Source organism: Paramormyrops kingsleyae, chromosome 3 (assembly GCF_048594095.1).
Source record: "Paramormyrops kingsleyae isolate MSU_618 chromosome 3, PKINGS_0.4, whole genome shotgun sequence".
Taxonomy (NCBI): Eukaryota; Metazoa; Chordata; class Actinopteri; order Osteoglossiformes; family Mormyridae; genus Paramormyrops; species Paramormyrops kingsleyae.
The window spans coordinates 32212622-32233274 of NC_132799.1; the positions used below are offsets into that span (position 1 = coordinate 32212622).

Below are 20653 nucleotides of genomic sequence, written 5' to 3' on the forward strand. Positions count from 1 at the left end.
GCAGGGGTAACACCAAGGACAGGGTACACCGAGGATGAGGTACACCGAGGGCACGAAGCAGGGGTAACACCAAGGACGGGGTGCACGAGGATGAGGTACACCGAGGGCACGAAGCAGGGGTAACACCAAGGACGGGGTGCACCGAGGATGAGGTACACCGAGGGCACGAAGCAGGGGTAACACCAAGGACGGGGTGCACCGAGGATGAGATACACCGAGGGCACGAAGCAGGGGTAACACCAAGGACGGGGTGCACCGAGGATGAGGTACACCGAGGGCACGAAGCAGGGGTAACACCAAGGACGGGGTGCACCGAGGATGAGGTACACCGAGGGCACGAAGCAGGGGTAACACCAAGGACGGGGTGCACCGAGGATGAGGTACACCGAGGGCACGAAGCAGGGGTAACACCAAGGACGGGGTGCACCGAGGATGAGGTACACCGAGGGCACGAAGCAGGGGTAACACCAAGGACGGGGTGCACCGAGGATGAGGTACACCGAGGGCACGAAGCAGGGGTAACACCAAGGACGGGGTGCACCGAGGATGAGGTACACTGAGGGCATGAGTCTGCGGTAACACCAAGGACGGGGTGCACCGAGGATGAGGTACACTGAGGGCATGAGTCTGCGGTAACACCAAGGACGGGGTGCACCGAGGATGAGGTACACTGAGGGCATGAGTCTGCGGTAACACCAAGGACGGGGTGCACCGAGGATGAGGTACACTGAGGGCATGAGTCTGCGGTAACACCAAGGACGGGGTGCACCGAGGATGAGGTACACTGAGGGCATGAGTCTGCGGTAACACCAAGGACGGGGTGCACCGAGGATGAGGTACACTGAGGGCATGAGTCTGCGGTAACACCAAGGACGGGGTGCACTGAGGTTTGCGTACACTGAGGGCAGGAGGCTGGGGTACCACCGAGGATGGGATGTCAGCTCAGTTCAGGGCACAGACACACTGAAGCTTATACTCTTTGGTCAATTTAGAGACATCAGTGTGCCGGCTACATTTCTTTGGACTGTGACGGGGACTTGGAGTCCCAGGAGGAAAACCACGTGGTGAGGGCAGCAGTGACAGGGGAACTGTGGCTTTGGTGGCAAAAGTGCCTGCCCAGTAAACAGGTGATCCTGAGATGAAACCCCAGGGGTTCCAGGAGCCCATTAGGGCAGTGTAGGTTAGGATGCTGTCTCTCTGATCAGAAGCTTCAAATCCTGTGGTCTGCAGAGTGATTTCACCATCTTAGTTTACATACTGCAAAAAAATACAAATTAAGTTGCTTCAATAAGGTGATAAATATGTAAACAAATCTGAATGATACACTTCATTTATTGCCAAAGCTGTACTCATATTTGTTGTCTGTTGGCCAGAAGGATACACAGAATGAGATATTCATTTTATAGAGTAACTGACTGTTTACTGTGCATAAGGCAATAAACTCTTGAATCTTGAATCTTACAGAGTGTGAGGAAAGGCAGTGCGAGGAAAGGCAGTGCGAGGAAAGGCAGTGTATGACACTGTGGCCGTATAATTACAATTACTGGATATTCCATTAACTGGCTTGGTAAGTGCATTTCAGCATAAGAAGCTGACAGCATAATGCTATCCTGCAGCTAGAAGTAAATATAAAAGCAATAATCACACCATAAAATGATCATCCAACAATCTGCACTCGCTGGAAATGTTTTTACTTTTCCCAGTTTTATTTGATATTTTATATTTAAATTCTTGCGTAAAAAGATAAGTATTGGCACAAAATGACAGCAATCTGTGGCATGTGTTGAAGGCACGTAATGAGCACAAGGTTTGTGGGATGCAACCACTGTGAACGTAATCTGTTTCCTATACACCTCGTGCATAACTGAGCTACAGTTCCCTCATACAGCTGCAAGCTGTAATAAGTTGCCTTCTTAATGATTACATCACCAGAGTAGGTGACCCAATTTTAATTAGGTAACTGAAAGGTTCGTCCTGAGATAGTGTATTTTGGTCATTACGCTTATCATATAGTGAAAATGGCTTTAGGAATGACATATTAATCAAAAATGAACTGTTAAAGTGACAAGGACAGAGATCAAAATATGGTGCATTTCAGTGGGATGTCTTGCAGTTTTTGTTAATACTGAGGGTTCGTTTAAGATGCTTGGTACTGGTGAAGACATGGAAATACTTGGTGGAAGTGAAGTTAGTTGGAAAAATGTGCAACTCACATTGTGTTATGACTGAAATCCAAGATTGTTCTGCCTGGTTGAGAAATCCCGCCTCTGGCTTATTCCAGGACGTCGAATCATTACTGCCCAACACAACATGACCTGGATATGTCAGCAAACGTTACCGGCTGTAATTTGTACTGAAGATAAAGTTTTTTTTTCTTCCCTTTTTCTTGGTTTAGATTCCACGGAAATAAAAAGCATAGCACATCTTTGGTACACTGTTATTAGTCATGTTAAATTAAACAGGAAGGTTATCATAATGACCTTCTCCAATTCGTAAAATATTCCAGGGAGAAACAAAACACAGACTAGCTCCGGTTGGTTTGTTATGCAGAGACGCAGGAAAAACTTTGCGGCCTCGGTGAGTTTAGAGAGCCAAACAGTAGGGTTTTCCATAATAAAACTCTGCAGTGGGACACATGTTGAATACTAACAAAGACGGTCATGAAACTGCTTGAGTCAAGCTCACGTCATTTTAGCTGTCATCCCAGAGGTGTTCACCAACTGGGAAGCAATACGTTTCTTCTTCCCCACTCTTAGAAATGCAAATGCCTTTGTTTACAAAGCACGGCTGATATCCAGCTACTTATGCTAACCGTACACTAGAAGACTTTTTAAACACTTAAGTGTAACACCCGCTTACATCTAAAGACATTAGTCACATAGCTTTTTTGTCACAGACTACTTAACTTCATCCACATTTGCTGTAACCATTTTTCCTGCTCAGGGTTGTGGGGGGACCAGAGCCTATCCCAGAGACTACTGGTGCAATGCAGGGAACAAATCAGGATTGAGTGCCAACCCATCGCAGGGCACGCTCACACACCATTCACAATTTGGTCATTTCAACTAACCTCAGCAAGCACCCTCCACAGACATGGAGCCATGGGGGAGAGTCAAAAGCAGGTTCCAGAGTGTGAGACAACAATGCTCACCACTGCACCACCAAGCCGCCTCCTGTCACTGACGACTGGGGATCTTGCAGCTGCAACTAGATTCCTTTTGAGATTATTTCATAATATTTTCTTGTTCTTGTACATATGGTACATATGAAAAGGCACGTCAGAGAGACACTCTTGCTCACTCCCCATCTCCACCAGGTTCTCCTCCTTTTCCACCGTCATGAAGATCTTCCAAAGCCTCCCCAGAGTCTCCTCCATGCCTAGCTACCCTCCCTGAGATCCTGCACCTGCTTTGCTGCCTCCTGTTTGGTGCTGGAGAGGGACTCACCTGTTGTTGACCACGTCACTGTTTGCATGAACCAAGACTAAAGACTTATAATAATATTAAACACGGATGATGTTATCGGAATATCAAGGTGAGAAAAAGACTGACTTAAGACAGCTATCTTGATCACTTTACCCCAAACCCGAAATGACGGCGGTGTGCCACAACTATATCAAAACTCTCATGATTTTATTCTGACTTTGGAAATTTGTTTGCGACAGTGAAATTGCATGGTAATTCATCGGGTGTTAGGTCAGCATTAGAGTAACCTGACAGGGCACACTGACTAAATGCATTCCAAATATGCAGCTTTTTAAACCAAACTCAAATCAAATTAGCATGCAACTATGTAAGAATCATCGCTAGATTTGTAGTGCATTTGCTTTGGATAAAATGTATGTGCTATTCTGAGAGCTAACTGAGATTTATAGAGAGCTGCCTCCTATTTAAGAGCAGTGTGTGGACTCGGTCTGTGTTAAGAAGCAGTTGCGTCATGTATCCCTTAGGAGCTCATGTTCTTCAATCATCAAGTTCTCATTGCCATCTCCCATTAAACATGACAGTGTTGGTGTTGCTAGCCCAGGGTTTCCTGGATGACCTACAGCATGTCCTGTTGCATTGCATACCTGTCCTCAATAGGACCTATGGATGTGATAAAAATCTCCTCATCCTTTCCTTGGCAATGAAGAATGATCAGTTCTCCCAGATTCCTGCACCACTGACTCTTCTGCCCTGGGCACAAGGCGCACTGGTGAGGACGTCCCCTCCCTGCCCTACAAATGCCACAATTGGCTGGTTTTGCACTGTAATTGAGGGATTCATGGGTATATTGGGAAGCTTATCAAGCTAATAGAGGCATTCTGAGGAGATGAGAGATAAAAATAAACAAGGCCAAGTTTATAGCCTGTTTTCTATTCTGCTGAATCAAGTCCCCTGTGAGTGACATGTTCACAGTCTTCATCAGAAAATATTCCTTTCAAAGAAAGATTTGTCTAAGTACGAATATCCTCACCTGCACTAGAGATTGCGTCATCTCAAACACAGCCTCCTAAATTAATACATTTCAATTAATGAATTTCAACAATGAATTCCAGCAGTAGGACTCGTGATTCAGAGACCAAAATCAATCTGCAATGTTGTCTTAACACAACTGAAGTGATACCATATTATCTGTTATACGTATCTGTAATGACCTTCACTAGGGCTGCTGTCCTTCACACTAGAATATTTCTCTGTGAGTCTTGAGATGGAGTTCATTGAAACAAGCAATTTTTATAAATATTTTTCATATTAAATATTACTCATTTATTTGATAAAGAGACTTTCTCCTTCATCCTGATATATTTCTGCTGGAATGGTTAGCGTAAGTATCAGTCTTGGCCTTGCCTGTCATTTTCCTGTTTGTCCAGCTGGTGTCGCTGGTCATCCCGTTCTGTGTTCCCTTAGTGCCTCATGGTTTAGCACCCCAGTGTTTCCCGGCTCCCTGGGCTGCCATGTGGCTGAATGGGCTGAGCATGTGGCTAAGAACTGTGAAATCCTAATCTTGTGGGTTTCGACCAGCCTCAGTTGTGTTTGACATTCTAGTGATTATTCTTGTATTCCCCATTTTAATTGTTTTCTTGTGTTTTGCCATTTTAGTATTGTATCTTGTTGTGTTTTAGTCCAGGTTTTCCCTGCCTGTGTTCAGTTTTGCAGTTGTCATCTATCTCCTGTGTTGGTGTTTCCTGGTCTTTAGCACTTGTTGATTGTTAATGACCTACACTTGTTCCTTGTTGCTCCTAGTCCATATAGTGTTTGGTTGATTGGTTCCTGTCCCGTATTTTGTCCTCATTATCTGTGTATTTAAATGCCTGCCCTTTCTCTGTTTCTAAGTCGGTCATTGTGTTTGTTCCATTGTGTTTCCTGATTGTGTTTCTTGCCTTGATTTCCTGTACCTGTTGATGTTAGTTTTATTTTGTGTTCAGTTACCTCTTGTTTGTTCTTGTTTTATCCCTCCTGGTCCCTTATTTCTAGTTTTTGTGAATTCAGTTATCAATAAAATCACCTTTTATCCATTAGCCGAAGCATCGATCATTCTTCTGTCATGCCCTGCCTTAACATTGAGACAATTAAACAATGTCAAAGATTTCAGTGATAATGGAATAAATTACATCTGATAAATTCCTTATCGTCCGCCTATGGATGGAACTGAGACAGGAAGTTGCAGTCATATGTTTGCCAGATTGTGGTATACTGTACTAATGGTCTGACTGGGAAGCATGCACTGGGAAACATGAAAATGGGGCCAAAAAATAGGCCACCAACAAAGCTTTCATGAACCAGTAACACCTGTGCTCACTGAGTTTATCCTATATCGCTTTTCAAAGCAATGCAGACAGCCAGAAAGCGGTAAAATATCGATAAAGGGGCTGCTGTTGTTTGGTGTCTCCCTTCTCAATAGCTAATTGCACTTGGTTGGGCTAAATGACTATGTTGGGATTAAGGGCAGCATAATTACTCAGCAGGTATTAAAAAGTTTTAGTGACATTCCAGCAAATCGTACGGCTCCATCTTTATTGACGTCTGCCGTGTTTGCAGCTGGAGGCCCATCTCGAAGGACTTCCTGTTGCATTGATCAGATCCATTTTAATGTTTGGTTCTGAGGAACTATGGGCTATAGCTTGAATTTCATTACTTCCAATCACTTATCCAGTACAGGGTAGTAGGCATTCGTTAATTTATCACTCAACCAACCCACCAATTAATCAGTCGAAAACAGAATCAATTCTGTGAATGAATGGTGTGAGTATTCCCTGTGATGGGTCGGTGCCCCATCCTGGGTTGTTCACCAGGATAGGCTCCAGACCCTTGGCGACTCTGAATAGGAGAAGCGGTTGCAGATGATGGATGGATGGATGGAAAACAAATCAATTCAATTTCATATCCAGGATAACAGGCCTGCTTCCCCATCATTTCATTATATTTTTTCATTTGATTTCCAGCTGAAATATACAAAGCTGTGGCTGCAAATATAATTGAGATAAACAAATGGGAATAATCGCCCTAAAATCCCTGCCGCTATGTGATGCTGGACAAATGCCCACTGATCCTCCTGGCTGCATCAACTCAATATGTCTGCAAATTGCAGCATCCGAATTTGGCCATCAATCAATGCGAAATGCAGCCAAAGCATTGAATAAGCATCTCTGCCATAGAGGAGCATGTCACTGGGCAACCTGGGAAGGAGAAGAGGAGTCGGTGCTGTGAGGCCTCCAAGGTCATAATATAATGTGAGGCCAATTCTTCATAGCCTAACAGGTGGAACCGAGAAAGCAAAAAAAAAGGGTTGATTATCCCATGATGAATGAGAGAAAAGGTTCCTAACAAGGCCAATCTGTGACTGTCTCAAAATGCCCCGTCTCTGAAACCACTACTATTGGGTTGTTTTGCTCACATGATCAGGTAAGGGGCCACAAATCCACAAACGGAGGGGCCAACACCCTTCGTAATATTCTGGTGATCAACAGCTTCCAGCCAACGGCTACCTGCGCATTTCACATGACCTTTCACATGACATCAGTGCGTATTGCATGTTATGTTTATGGTCTCCGGGCTGAAACACACAAGCAGCAATTTGGAAAATTGTATATTCCTTTGGAAACTTGAAGGTAGTCGCCCCGCCCATCCAGAAACCAGCAACAGTAGTAAAGATGCATCTGTTGGAAAACAACAAAGGTCTAACTTGCCTCAAAATAAAAACCTGTATTTGTAGGAATGCAGCATGATATCGGTTATAGTGACACCCAGCAGAGGGAGCAAGTGCTCCTTTAAAACAGCGATTCTTAACCCATGGGTCGGCAAATGCTTAGCGCAAAACTAGTGAACACTCAGCCAATCCAAGAAGCCAAACCACAGATGCTTAATTAAAAATTCATTGGCACATCCAATCAGATTTGTGCGATAGGCGTTGATTGGCGTAAACTGCGGAGTGCACTGTGTGCTTAAAAGTTAAAAGCCTAAGTTAAAAGCTGTGTATTTTCTTTTTACACGGAGAAACCTTATGAACACAAGCGCGCTCACACACACAGGTGTACAAACAGGTACTCACAGACACACGCTGTCTTCATCGGCTGTTGCTTCTAAACATATATTGTAATATTAATTATATATGCTGTTCAACAACATTTAACATTTAATGTTCATTGTGATTCGTACAGATGTTGGTTGTTTTCTTTTTTCAGCAGGTATTGAGGCAGATTATCTGTTTTTTTCTCCCTCTCTCTCTCTATCCTCTTTCTTCTAATTTTTTCCTTTTTTCTCTCTCTGCCTCTCCTTCTCTTGAGGAAAATAAATAAACAATAAATAAATAAATCATAAAAAATAAAGCAGTCCTCCGCAGAGGGGTGGTGGTGGAATATAAAAAACAAAAAACAAACAAAAAAAAAATCCTATTTAAACTAAAACTTTTGAACTGTAGTTCAGAAATTCTGCATTTAATGTGTGAATTATGTTTCATACATCAATCGCAAACTGAAAGTAATCTAAAGAGAGTCATAAAGAATAGCTTTTAAGTATTTAGAAGTGAAGTAATTTAAGTTAATCGACGCACTGTTATAACCTCTAACGACCAGCAGAGGGTGCAATGACCAATATACGCAGATGGACAGAGAGCCAGAGATTTCAATGATTGCTGTGAAGGACTATTAACAAATGTCACCTGGCTATGAAGATTCATCCATCCTGCACTATATTTACGAGTATATTACAGCCATGCTTACTATTTTACATATGTAAATGTGCATTCTTGTTAGTTATTAAAGGATCACTATTCCATATTACATAAAATATCCAGCACAAGGTTGCCATAAACTGTTTGTACAAGGTAGAAGGTGACAGCGATCTTGGAGCCTATCATAGGAAACACAGGCATACGTTTAAAAAGAATGTGAAAATTTGGAACAGTTATGACGAGATTTTTAATGTGTGACAGTAACAGACACTTCCACAAGATGGCAATGCTGTGCAAGATAAAAGCTGTCCCACGTAACACATCATGCGTGCAGAACAATTCCGTCAAGGTTTTCAAGGTAACTTCTTTTGGAATTAAAATGTCTTTGTTAACACCGCCGACCTGTTCTGGAAAATGGGTGGACGGAGGCATTTATTGCCCTAGTTTCAGTGTCTATGGAATAAAGAAGGAAACTATACAACCGTATTACATTGATAATATAACATTGTGTCACAGCAACACATTCATGCTGGCTGGAACCTCTCAGTAAGCAGAGGGCACAGGATAATGGAGCCAGACCACCACAGAGTACAAAGACACATACACATGTTTGTATTCGTATCTTTGGGTCACTGTCCATTCATTTCTGTGGGCAAAACTCTAGTCCCAGCAATGACAACCTTAACCCCTACCCAGCCCTAACCTTAACCATAAGTAACCAAACAAAAAAACAAAAAAGACTTTTAGTTTTTTTTATTACAGTCACAGATTTTTTTATTATTATTATTATTATTTTTAATAAAACTGAGTTTCTCCTTGTTGGGACCGAAAAAAATTGTCCCCACATCATCAAAATAAAAGGTTTTTATCACATTGTGAGGATTATTTAATATATACATAACCCACATACAGACACACAGACACACATCATGGTCAATTTACAGATGCCAAAGCACCTGTGCTTTTTTTGACTGCAGGTGGAAACCCAACAAGCAAACTCCACAGACAAAAAGTGTGGGTAGAGATGTGAGGTGGCAGAGGCACCACTGAGCCACCATACCCGTGCACCCAGATCGGAATCATGCACTAAGCACTAGGCTGAGGTCCACCCACTATCTAAGGGCATGCACACATACGCACAATAATACATTATGAGTAGTTTGGAGACACCAGTTACCTTGACTATACGTCTTAGGACTGTGGTAGCACTTTCACACCAAGCCCTGGCAGGAGCCGGTTCTGGTCTTTTGCCGGAGCTGGGCTGGAGCTCACATCGGCCTCACCAAAAACCGTCTCGCATTCACACTGCACTTGGTGCTGAAAGAGTAGAACTATGACCTCAGTGTGTACGTTTTGCTGTGGGAGGGGTACCGTTTCGGAAGTGAAGACCGTGCGACATATGATGAACGCAAGACTATTTTTTTTAACTGCTTGCAAATGCTTACATTATTTTATACTTTATTTGTTATTGTTCTTGGGTTTAACCCAACACAGTTCATTCAACATTTCTGAGTCATTTCAGTACATCTGCCAACAACTTCAGCGGTCCAACTACCGTTTGTGTGTTCCGGTTAAAAAGCGGGTTGTAATCGGAGATGCATTCATGGATCAATTACCAGTCATTCATGCTAATACGCGGAGATGCACTTCACTGTCACGCATGTATGCATTCACCTTTAAAAGTCATGCGTGCGGCAATTGATTGTTATAACAGCGCAAATGCGAACTTATTTTATGTACATTTGCACTGTTATGACAAGAGACTACCGTGCATTTTAACCTTTATACCGCAAATGAAGTACGAATTAGCATATAAAGGTTAAAATGCATTGTAATTTCCTGTCAAATCAGCGCAAATGCACATTAAGCAGGGACGCTAAAGGAACTACTGCGCAATATGCATTAATGGACTACTTTAATAGGGAGAGTGAAGACAAGAAAAGAACAAAACATTTTGGGAAGCTTTTATTTTACAAATATACAAATAATCAAGAAATATGTGAATCTTTCACCTGAAATGAATAAATGTGAGAAGTGATGCTCCTGTCCATTTGCATTCTCTTCACCTGTGTTAAAATAAGCACAGGAAATACACGATAAGTTAATTTCACTTAAATTACTGACATTTTAAGTAAGATAGTGTGAGTGTTTTTTTTTTATTATTGCTGCAACAAAGCAGATATAGCTGTACGTTATGCATGACTGGCTGGTAAACCGAAGCCAAGTTCTAATGGTAACTTATTAGCTAAGTTCATAGTGACATTATAAGTAAACACAACAACAACACCAAAGTTCCAGTCACCCAGCAGGTCTGTTTCCAAAAATTTCCATGATATTTGTTTTTAGGGCAGCCAACACCGTTTTTATTTAGCTCTCTTTTCGACTACCTGTATTCTTGCTCAGGACTTGCCACGTTAGTCCCATCACCCCTGTCTTCTCCAATCCACACCGCATTGCATCGTAAACTTCTGCTTTTCTCTCTTACGACCCTAACCCCGCCTCCTGACGTCACAAGCTCCTAACTCTGGCCCAGCACCGCTGTTATTTTTGGTGTGAATGCAAAGCCCGGGCCGGAATTTAGGCTCAGCATGGGCAGCAGCCCTGGTGTGAAAGGGCTATGGGAGAAAACCAGAATACCCAAAGAAAGATCAAGAACAACACACAAAAACCACATAGAAAACGCAAAGGTGGGATTCAAACCCACACCTGGAGCTGGGCAGCAAGAATGCGATCAATTGCACCATCCATCACATGTAATGTGACACAAGGCAAGCAGAATTCTGAAAATGAATTACTTTGATTTTCCAGACTGTGCAATACATACACCAATCAGTTATAACATGAAAACCACCTGCCTAATATTGTGTATGTCCCCCTTGTGCTGCCAAAACAGCTCTGACCCGTCTAGGTATGAACCTCTGAAGGTGTCCTACCTGTATGGTATCTGGCACCAAAACATTAGCAGCAGATCCTTTAAGTTCCGTACGTTGCGAGGTGGGGCCTCCGTGGATTGGACTTGTTTATCCAGCACATCCCACAGATACTCGATCGGACTGAGATCTGGGGAATTTGGGGGTCAAGTCCACACCTTGAACTCTTTTCTTCATGTTCCTCAAACCGTTCCTGAACAATTTTTGCAGTGAGGCTGGGCGCATAATCCTGCTGAAAGAGGCCACTGTCATCAGGGAATGTTGCCATGAAGGGTTGTACTTAGCCTGCAGCAGTGTTTAGGTAGGTGGTACGTGTCAAAGAAACATCCACATGAATGGCAGGACCCAAGGCTTCCCGGCAGATCATTGTCCAGAGCATCACACTGCCTCTTCTGCCTTCTTCCCATAGTGCTTCCTGGTGCCATCTCTCCCCCAGGAAAACAACACACTCACCTGGCCGATCACATGATGTAGCAGAAAATGTGACTCCCCTTTTTCCATTGCTCCATGGACCAGTTCTGATGGTCAAGTGCCCATTGTTGATGCTTTTGGTGGTGGACAGGAGTCAGCATGGGCTGTTTAATTGGCCTGTGGCTAAACAGCCCAACACAAAGCAAGCTGTGATGCACTGTGTTCTTGCACCTTTCTGTCATAGCCAGCATTAACTTTTTGAGAAATTTGTACTACAATTGCTCTCCTTTGGGATCGGGCCAGACTGCCTAGCCAGTCGTTGGTTTACCATTTGGCCCTTCTTGAACCCCTTTTGGTAGATACTGACCACTGCATACTGGGAACACACCACAAGACCTGCCGTTTTGGAGATGCTTCGACCCAGTCGTCTAGCTGTCACAATTTGGCCCTTGTCAGAGTCGCTCAGATCCTTACGCATTTTTCCTGTTTCCAACACATCAACTTCAAGAACTGACAGTTCACGTGCCTAAAATATAATAGCAATATAATTGCAATGAAATAATCATTGTTATTCACCTCACCTGTTCGGGGTTTTAATGTTATGTTATGCGTATAAATCAATACATTAAAACGACATATTAGAACTATTAGGTCCGTTTCTGACCGTTCTGACACAAGAGTAAACACTTCATACTTTTTTTTATTTATTAGTGTTGTGAGGAATTATTATAATATTTGGGGTACACTGGAAATAATCTCACATTATTCGGGCACTAACTGTAGAGTTATAACAGTATCACATTTTTGTTTCATGTCGTACGGGAACAGCTAATTGTTATTACTAAATTGGATCACTAAAATCACGACAAAATCCCAGGAGACAATGTTCAAACTTTACGTCTTTACCATCTCTGTTCGGTTTTTTCCCCCCCCCTTCGTTCTCATTCCAATTTCCTATATTTCTCTCTAGATGACTTTGGTCGTTTCATTATTAATTGATCACTCGGCTACCTACGCTAAGTGCGCATAGAGCAGTTGAACTCAGCGCCTCCTGCCTGCGCCAATGCGTCCCTCCTGCCGCGCTCAATCTGATAGCGTCACAGGTCTCATGGTGAGCTGTGTGTAGTCCGCAGCATTTCCTTATTTGAAACGTGGACATTGAACGTGACTTTGATCACAATGTTTAGACAATATACAGGTATTTAGAGCTAGATAAAACCGGATTTCTGCATAAGAGGTGCATAGGTACGGTTTAATCAGATGGTATAATACGCTGGTCAGAGTGAAGAAGTATGCTCCTGTAACACAGCTAAATCGCTCCCCATTTTCTTGGGCGGTTAGGCTCCGTGCCCCCCCCCCACCTGCAGCCCACCTGCCGTTCTGTATTAGAGAGCCTGAGGCTAATACAAACTGAGAAAATGGTAAGAAAGGCCAGAGCCCTTTACTGCAAAAAGCTGGCAGGTGCGGGTCGATGCAGGGCGGAGAAGGCGCGAAGGCAAAATGAATCCCCCTGTCTAAATTTAGACATAAATTGCCTTCCTGGAGAGTATTTCCGTTTTAACGGGCATAGGCAGGCGAACCGACAATGTATACATTAAATACCATTACACACAGCCATAAATTACATAATGTAACTTAGGTCATGTTCAAGGACTGTATACTAAACGCACAAAAGACCAATAAAGAAATTAAATTACTACGAAAAACAAAACCGAAATAAAGAGCAGTAGATGTACTGAGGATGGTAGTAGGCTTCAAACAGGGAGAACAGGTCCGCATAGAGTTTGCAGAGATAGTAAGGAATCGCAGTCTGGATGGATGTGGAGCCTGAAGGCTTGGAGATTTAATATTCGTGGACGATCGGTGCAGACAAACGGTAACAACGGACAAGCTAGATGCATATAAGTGCATCACCATCAGTGACAGGTCCTGTGACCTGCTGTTCTGTACCCCCTAAGAGACTGACCAAAAGAATCACTTTTCATAAAACAGGCGTGGTGAAGACAAAGGAAAATTCATGTATCAGAAGAGTTACTTTTGTTTAATAGAAAATTACTTTAGCTATTTTTACAGCTTAGCCTGCGATAGACTGGTATCCATCCCGTCCGGGGCGCCCTATGTGAGTGGGGTTAGGGTCTAACCAGGGAAAGTGGTTGGTAGATGTATGGATATTTATACGGCTAAATAAAGTGGACGGCGGATACTTAGATGAGCCGTGACATGGTTATGGCTCACGGATCTGTGCTGTTTTCATGTACATGAGCTATTTCTGTCAGGACAGTGTGGATCTTGAAGAGGTTCTTGAACGTAATCCACAGTCAGCCTGGTGGAAATGAAATGACGGAGGCTTTGACAGACTGAAGCGACATTACCCCACTTTGTGGTGGAAAGCCATCTTAGGAGGAGAGACAATCAACTTCATTATAGCACATTCTGTAATCCTGTTTAATTCCTTTCATTAGAATCAGACAAACTGTAACTAACGTATTTACATTTTCTTCTAAACTGCGACGCCCAGTGGTTTAAATAACGACCGAAAGTTCCGTGTCACTTTATGTACAAAAATGAAGTAAGACACGAAAGTATTGGAATCGGGCAATGCGTGTGCAGTTTGTCCTATACTTAGGCCTGCTTGGTGTACTGAAAAACTAAGTTTACAGATTTTTAAATAAGTCTGTGGTCTATGTAATTCTGAACGCCAGTATGCTATATTAGGCCAATATTTATTTCCGATTTGTATTTTTACTTACACCAATAATATTATTATATATTTGCATTTTCCTTCAAACTAATTTAAAATAACACCGTTGTTGCTGATCGACAGAATCATGTGATAAAAATTTTCTCGCTATTTCTAAATCATAATTAAAATATACAAATGATAAAAGTCGTATATATCTTATTTCTATCAATCGATATTATAAACTATTATGAAAAATACACGAAAATGTACGATAGAGCAACTGGCACAATGTCGACGTATTATCGTATATGAAAGCGGTAATAATTAGTGTTAAACGTGCAAAACACGACTGAGAAACCCAGGGGTCCAAGTCTGAAAGTAACTTGCATGTCATCACGAACGCCCGTCGTCTGTGGCATCGGCATACGCGCCGTGACACATTTCGTCTTCATCACCTTAGTGCTTTGCTGAGATTCTCTGGCGGCTCCGCGATCTGGACGCCGGCTTCCATTCGCTCCTTCCGCCCAGCGAGCAGCGTCGGCGCCGCCGCGCCTGTTATGGACTGACATCACTCTGCGCTTCTCTCGCCATTCGCTTTCTCCTATCTGCACATGCAATAGACCCGGGATCTCCGGTTTATCATATTCTGCCAGCTGAAAGACCAGGAAAAAAATATTTCAACAATGAACAACAGCTTTATGAACATGGCGTCTATAGGATACTTCGATCCACTTAATGCTACAATCCCAGCCACCAAAGTTGAAATCACAGTGTCATGTAGGTAAGGGGACGACTTAATTTAACCTATTTCGGAACGCCGAATACATATCAAAGATTGTATATATTACAGTTTATACTCAATGTATTGAAGACTGAGTAACTGTTTCCTTGTGATTTTTTTGTGAATATGATAAATGGTATTTTTGGTAACGGTGTCAATGGAAAACAGGGCTGAGCATGTCCTGCCAAAATCCTCGGCAGGAGAATGCGTTTTTACACACTTTGTTATTATTCCTCAACAAGTTTTAAACTTGTAATTGGGGGGAATATGATATTCTTTGTACAACACATAAGAGGAGTTGTAAACATCCTGACGTGCAGTTTATGTCTGCAAATATTTCTTCACATTGCGCAACTTCGCAATATTAAAAGCGGATGTGCTGCCATTACTGTATTTGGCCGTTAGTGGGTGTGAATTTGAAGAGAAGGTAAAACAATTAGTGAAGCATTTCATTTGTAGGCACAGGACGGTTACACCTGTGGAATTTTGATTATTTAATTAGATCAAAATAAAGAAAATAAACTCAATTTTTACTTTGATTTCCAATTTTTACCAGGCATACGTGTATATGAACAGTTACATGCCGTTTACATATTAAATGCACTATGAAAGTTATTGTGTGACAATCTGCTCTTATTGAAAAGTGAAGTTGCGATGTTATTTCTATAATTTTATTTTTTTAAAACAAATGCGTTAGGAGGTACAAATGCATTGTGCAAATATTATGATAATCTAGCCTATCTGACACCGTAAAGTTCTTATTGTATGTACCTCCATGTCCCCAGTTATCATCAATGGGAAAATAAATTATTCCGTGATCAGTTATATTCATGACCGTTTCCACTTCTTCTCTTGGGAGAGCAGCCGGCTTTCAGGCTCAACGCCCAGGTCTGGGCACCAAATGATTAGGGATAAGCCGTTTGCTGTAATGGACTTCCAGCCGCCTAACATACCCCGGCTTATTTTGTGTGGGAAGTGAAAACAACTTTTGTTTTTCATTGGTTGTTTTAAAAAGTATCGATTTTCTGTCTGTAACATGCTTATAGATTTGAGATCGAATTGAAACAGTTCCACCAACAATACGCCGCGTTATTTGTATTTAAAACAGCGAGTAATCCAATCCATTGTAGCGTTGCATCATTTTAGGAATATAAAGCCAAAGAATGATAATGATTCATTCGAAACATATAGTGCGCTAAGATTTTAGGAGTGTTTTTAGGAGGCGTGTGCACTGGTTATTAGGTAAAAGTACGGCAGAAGAAACCCTAAAATTATGTCCCATGATCCTTTAGCAGGCAAGGATCGTACCATTTTCCGAAATTAATTCGGTTTCTGTCTAATTGCATTTTAATTTGGTACAGTCCAAGCCTGTCGTATTCATAACAAGCAGAACATGTAACTTATTTATTTATTCAGATACACGCGATCATAAAAAAATAAAAATTGCTTTGATACATATAGACTCAAATGACAAAAACAAATGTTTTTTTTTGTTTGTTTGTTTTGTTCTTTGTGTGTGTTTTGTGTTTTTTGTGTTTACCTATTTGTCTTTGGGTAGCATAACCCGTACCAATTACAGGCCAACCAAGAAACGTTTTGAACTTGTGCCCAAACGGAAATTATGGTTACATGGTCAGATGGTGTTAGTGCCACAGAGGATTGATTAAGGAAGTGCTACTCTTCCGAATCAATAACTCCAGTCATGTCTGGGATGAGGCACTGACTTACAGCAGACAGGCAGAAATATCGGTAATCTTAATCGTATTGTCAGCTGTTGCTTTTAATGGCAGCAGTTGGCAGAGTGAAATGTCACAACTGTGAATAAAGGATTGGATGTTTATATACCACATTTAAAACTTTCCAAGAGAAAAAACCCTGCATTGTTTGAAACCCACCAGTGCCACTCTTAAGTTCTAAGAGCTGGTACTAATATATTTTGCCAATAAGCAGCAGATGATGATACTTTCATATTCAAATAACATTTTACTTGTCAATTCTGCTTTAATTAGCTTACCTTTTGCTAAATTGGGGCAAAAAACTTATGTTGTTACTCCTTTTGTGGTCTGTAGTTAAATCCCGGTGACTAGATCAAAGTGGTCCTCTCAGGCAACTCTAAATAATTCACAGCGCAGTTGGATGGAGGTATTACAAATATATTTATTTGTGTCACGCTTTCCTATGTGCCAGCATGTGTTTAAACATTGATCACGCTGTACTAGGGGCCCCTCTCTGACGTTCTCTGTGAACGGGGGAATTTTCAGGAACGGCAGTCTGTCCTGCTCATTAGGAAACATCTTTCGGATAAAAGCGGAACAAGGTACCACCCGGCCCTGTGTATTTTTAGAAGCTGCCATTACCAGCCACAGGAAATGACTTCACACAGCTGTCAACACTTGTCAATAGAGTCAAATCAACAAATAGCTTAGTGTTTAAAAGGGTTACTGTATATTTTAAGTTCTTAAAGAGCTGGTACTCATATACTTTGCCATTCTCTGAAGTATATCTGTCCAGTTTTTATTGCATATACATCTCGGTATTTCTTTTATAAACATATGTCACAGATTCAGCACTGTTTTTCACCATAAAACCTGACAGCATTCAGTGTTATCTGGGTTGTGTATTGTAGCTTTCTGGGTGTATTCTGGGAACACTGCACATATCCTTGTTGTCTTATTATTTTTCTTTGTTTTTGGGAGAATGCCGGCATGTATGTTTTCAGTCTGCTAATAGCTAGGCTTTCCACAAAATCAGCTACAACTCATTTTAAACTAAAACTCATTCTATAATCGGTACAGCATATTTTTACTCTGGTGGAAGATTGTTCCTGTATTTGCAAGCTGCAGAACGTAGAGAAGGTTCAGGCTCTTTTTGCATATTGGGTTTCATATTGGGTTTCTTTGGATCCTGGGGAAATTATTAGGCAAGACGTCAACCTCTTGCTGTGCAAATAGCAGATGTGGAAATGTGTGGCTGGAGAGCGAAACGGGTTAAACTTTCTGCAGATATCGACCGGCCTATTGCATTAGTCCTGACCTGCAGAGAAGTGCTCAGCTCTACCACCCCCAGACTTGCTGGCAATTACAGTGGTTCACACCAGTTGAGGCACAACTGAAAGAAATTGGAGTCACTGCAGGAGTTTTTCAATAAAGCAGTGCTTCTCAATCCGGTCCTTGGTGACTGACAGACAGTCCACGTTTTTGCTCCCTTCCAGCTCCTGGAGCAGAAACGTGGACTGTCTGGTAGGGGGCTGGGTGGGATCAAAAACAAGGACCGGCTGCGGGACAGGGGGTCCCTGAGCACTGTATTGGGAAACACTGCAATAAATGATCAGAAGAGCATATCAAAGCCAAGACACGTTACATCCAGCTTTGTGAGCAGTCAGCGCTGACCTGCTCTTTTGTTAATTGTGAATGGTAATTCCAAGAATCTCCACACCCCAATAAGAAATGGTTGTGTGTGAAGCAGAAATTCCCTCCCCAGATGACCCTAAGCCCATATCCCTGTCTGTGCCTCCATGATGCACTGATTTAGGGAGCTGATGCATGGTTACAGGTGTACATGCAAGCAACCTCATTTGCCCCTGATTTAGGATTATTACAGTGGGGCTGGTGTACATGCAGCTGGGCCCCCTCACTCTTCACCTCTAGGGCTTGGCGGGTGTCATTGTCATCGTACCGCGTAACAGGGTCCAGGTGCCTTTCACTGCCTGCATTCTGGGCTACAGCAGTGATGAAAGCAGACAAGCTACCGCGGGGATTGCAATCATGAAAATTATGAATATTTCATTCACACATCACCGTTTGCTGAGAAAATGAGCACTGAACTGTTTTATCGGTGACATGCAACCAGATACGTTGGGTTCCTGAATAATTCGAATGTTGAATTGTTTGAATAATTCTGCCCGGTTCTAAGTTTGAAAGTGCAGATGAATTTGTCACGACTCAGTGCTTATTGGTTCGAACCTTTTAGTGGCCTTCATAGACAAAGTCTGCGACAAAACTCCTCAAGGAAACAGGGAACCAGGGGGACTTTGACTGTTAACTGGATGGACGGCATTCAGGATGAGGTGAACCAGAAGGCAGACCCAACAGCAGAGGACTGGAGAACCTGGTCCAGGAGCCAGGGAACCTAAAAGGGACAAGAACCCAAAAACAAGGAACCTGGTCCAGGAGCCAGAGAACCTAAAAGGAACAAGAACCCAAAAATGAGGACACATGTGGAAATCCCTAAAGACAGGGCACCAGTGACACATCACACCAGCTGGAATGCCAGCTACTTGGGATCATGAATTACCAAACCAGGAACCAGCTAACCAGAAACCCAAACCTCCCCCATTGGTATACCATAGGTAGCCACAGAGAATTACTCGTCGCTCTGCTTAAATAAAGTTGGGCTCTAATTGCCACCAGCCTAGAGCAGGCTCAACTACCTGATTAGTAAATCAGGGACAGGTGTGACATACAGTAGTTATTAAGTGCGATAAGAGTGTTCAGCTGGGTTGAGATCTGGTGAGTGATGACTGAGGGACAGAGAGCATGTGTGTCGTTTGTTGGGAGCTTTGCGGGTCTCTTTTGGATAATAAGGTATTAGCATGCATAATGCTGTTAGCCTAGTGCTGGATAATCCCACAGTGCCCGCTGCATCTCCTGCCTTCCTTTTATCCTGCACCTGTGGACAATCCCAGGAACGCTTTTTAATTACTGTGTTACAGCACCAGAAGGTCTTCAGGGTAGGATACATCCCAAAAGCATCTCCATCCTGATATCATCAATGTTAGCATAACCATGCTATCTTTACTGATTTCCAGATGAAGGCTTACTTAATTTGGTATTCTTTCCTTTATTTATTTATGAGATGCATTCATGCAATGATAAATGTGTTTCAGTGAGATAGCAGAATAATACAAGAGCAAATAGAATTGTGCATGTAGTTGCTTGTTTGACATATGATAGTTCGCTCTGTATGAGAAATGCTCACAAAGAAAGACTCATCTGTCATAGATTTCCAGTGACAATCACCATGGTGATGGAACATAGAATCCTGGGAAAGGATGTTATACCTTTTAAGTGCAGGAACTAATCCAGACTTGTTTGGTGTGTTGTATCACATATCCAGTTAAGACAGAAACACTAAAATAATTGTAGTCAGTTTCACTTCTGTGCTCCTGAACTTTTGTGCTGTTCGGTGGCACCTATATGGAATGTGTCCCTAAGCCCAGTCCATGTGTCTTCACTGGACCTGCCTACACAAACACACACACGCACGCACACACGCGCACACACACACACACGCACACACATACACGCACGCACGGACGCACATGCACATATACAGAAACGGGGTGTCTCAGCATTGGTGTCTGGCAGACTGAATGGTGCCTCACCCCTATTCTAACGTCCCGGTTCTCCTCATAGGGCCTGCTGGCCTGCATAGGCAGACGCCGGTCAGCCTCTGAGTCGCCTGGATAATGCAGGTTGAGGTCTGTCTGTGAGACGCTGTGGGTATGCGGGAGTCTGCTTCTCCTCGGATGAAGACAGTAACCGCAGAGAGTGCGAGAGGGTGGACCTGTGTGCGCACACACACGGGAGTGCATGCAATGCGTGTGTGTGTGTGTGTGCGTGTGCGTGCGCGTGTGCGTGCGCGTGCGAGTGGGTTTACCTATCCTTATGGGGACATAATGTCCCCATAACGTGATAA

General features: G+C 42.7%; 1 protein-coding gene across 3 annotated transcripts in view; it reads left to right on the forward strand.

Annotated features, from left to right (window-relative positions):
- The first annotated feature begins 14540 nt into the window (after positions 1-14540).
- Positions 14541-20653, forward strand: part of LOC111843394 (copine-8-like) — a 45420-nt gene continuing 39307 nt past the window's right edge. The window contains exon 1 of one of the 3 annotated variants that reach the window (XR_002838150.2): positions 14541-14956. Coding sequence is in view for 2 of the 3 variants with exons in the window: in XM_072710176.1 (XP_072566277.1) it covers positions 14859-14956 (98 nt within the window). In the remaining variant the exon portion in view is untranslated. The remainder of the gene's footprint in view (positions 14957-20653) is intronic. The other 2 variants (XM_072710176.1, XM_023810944.2) reach the window with 2 other exon arrangements.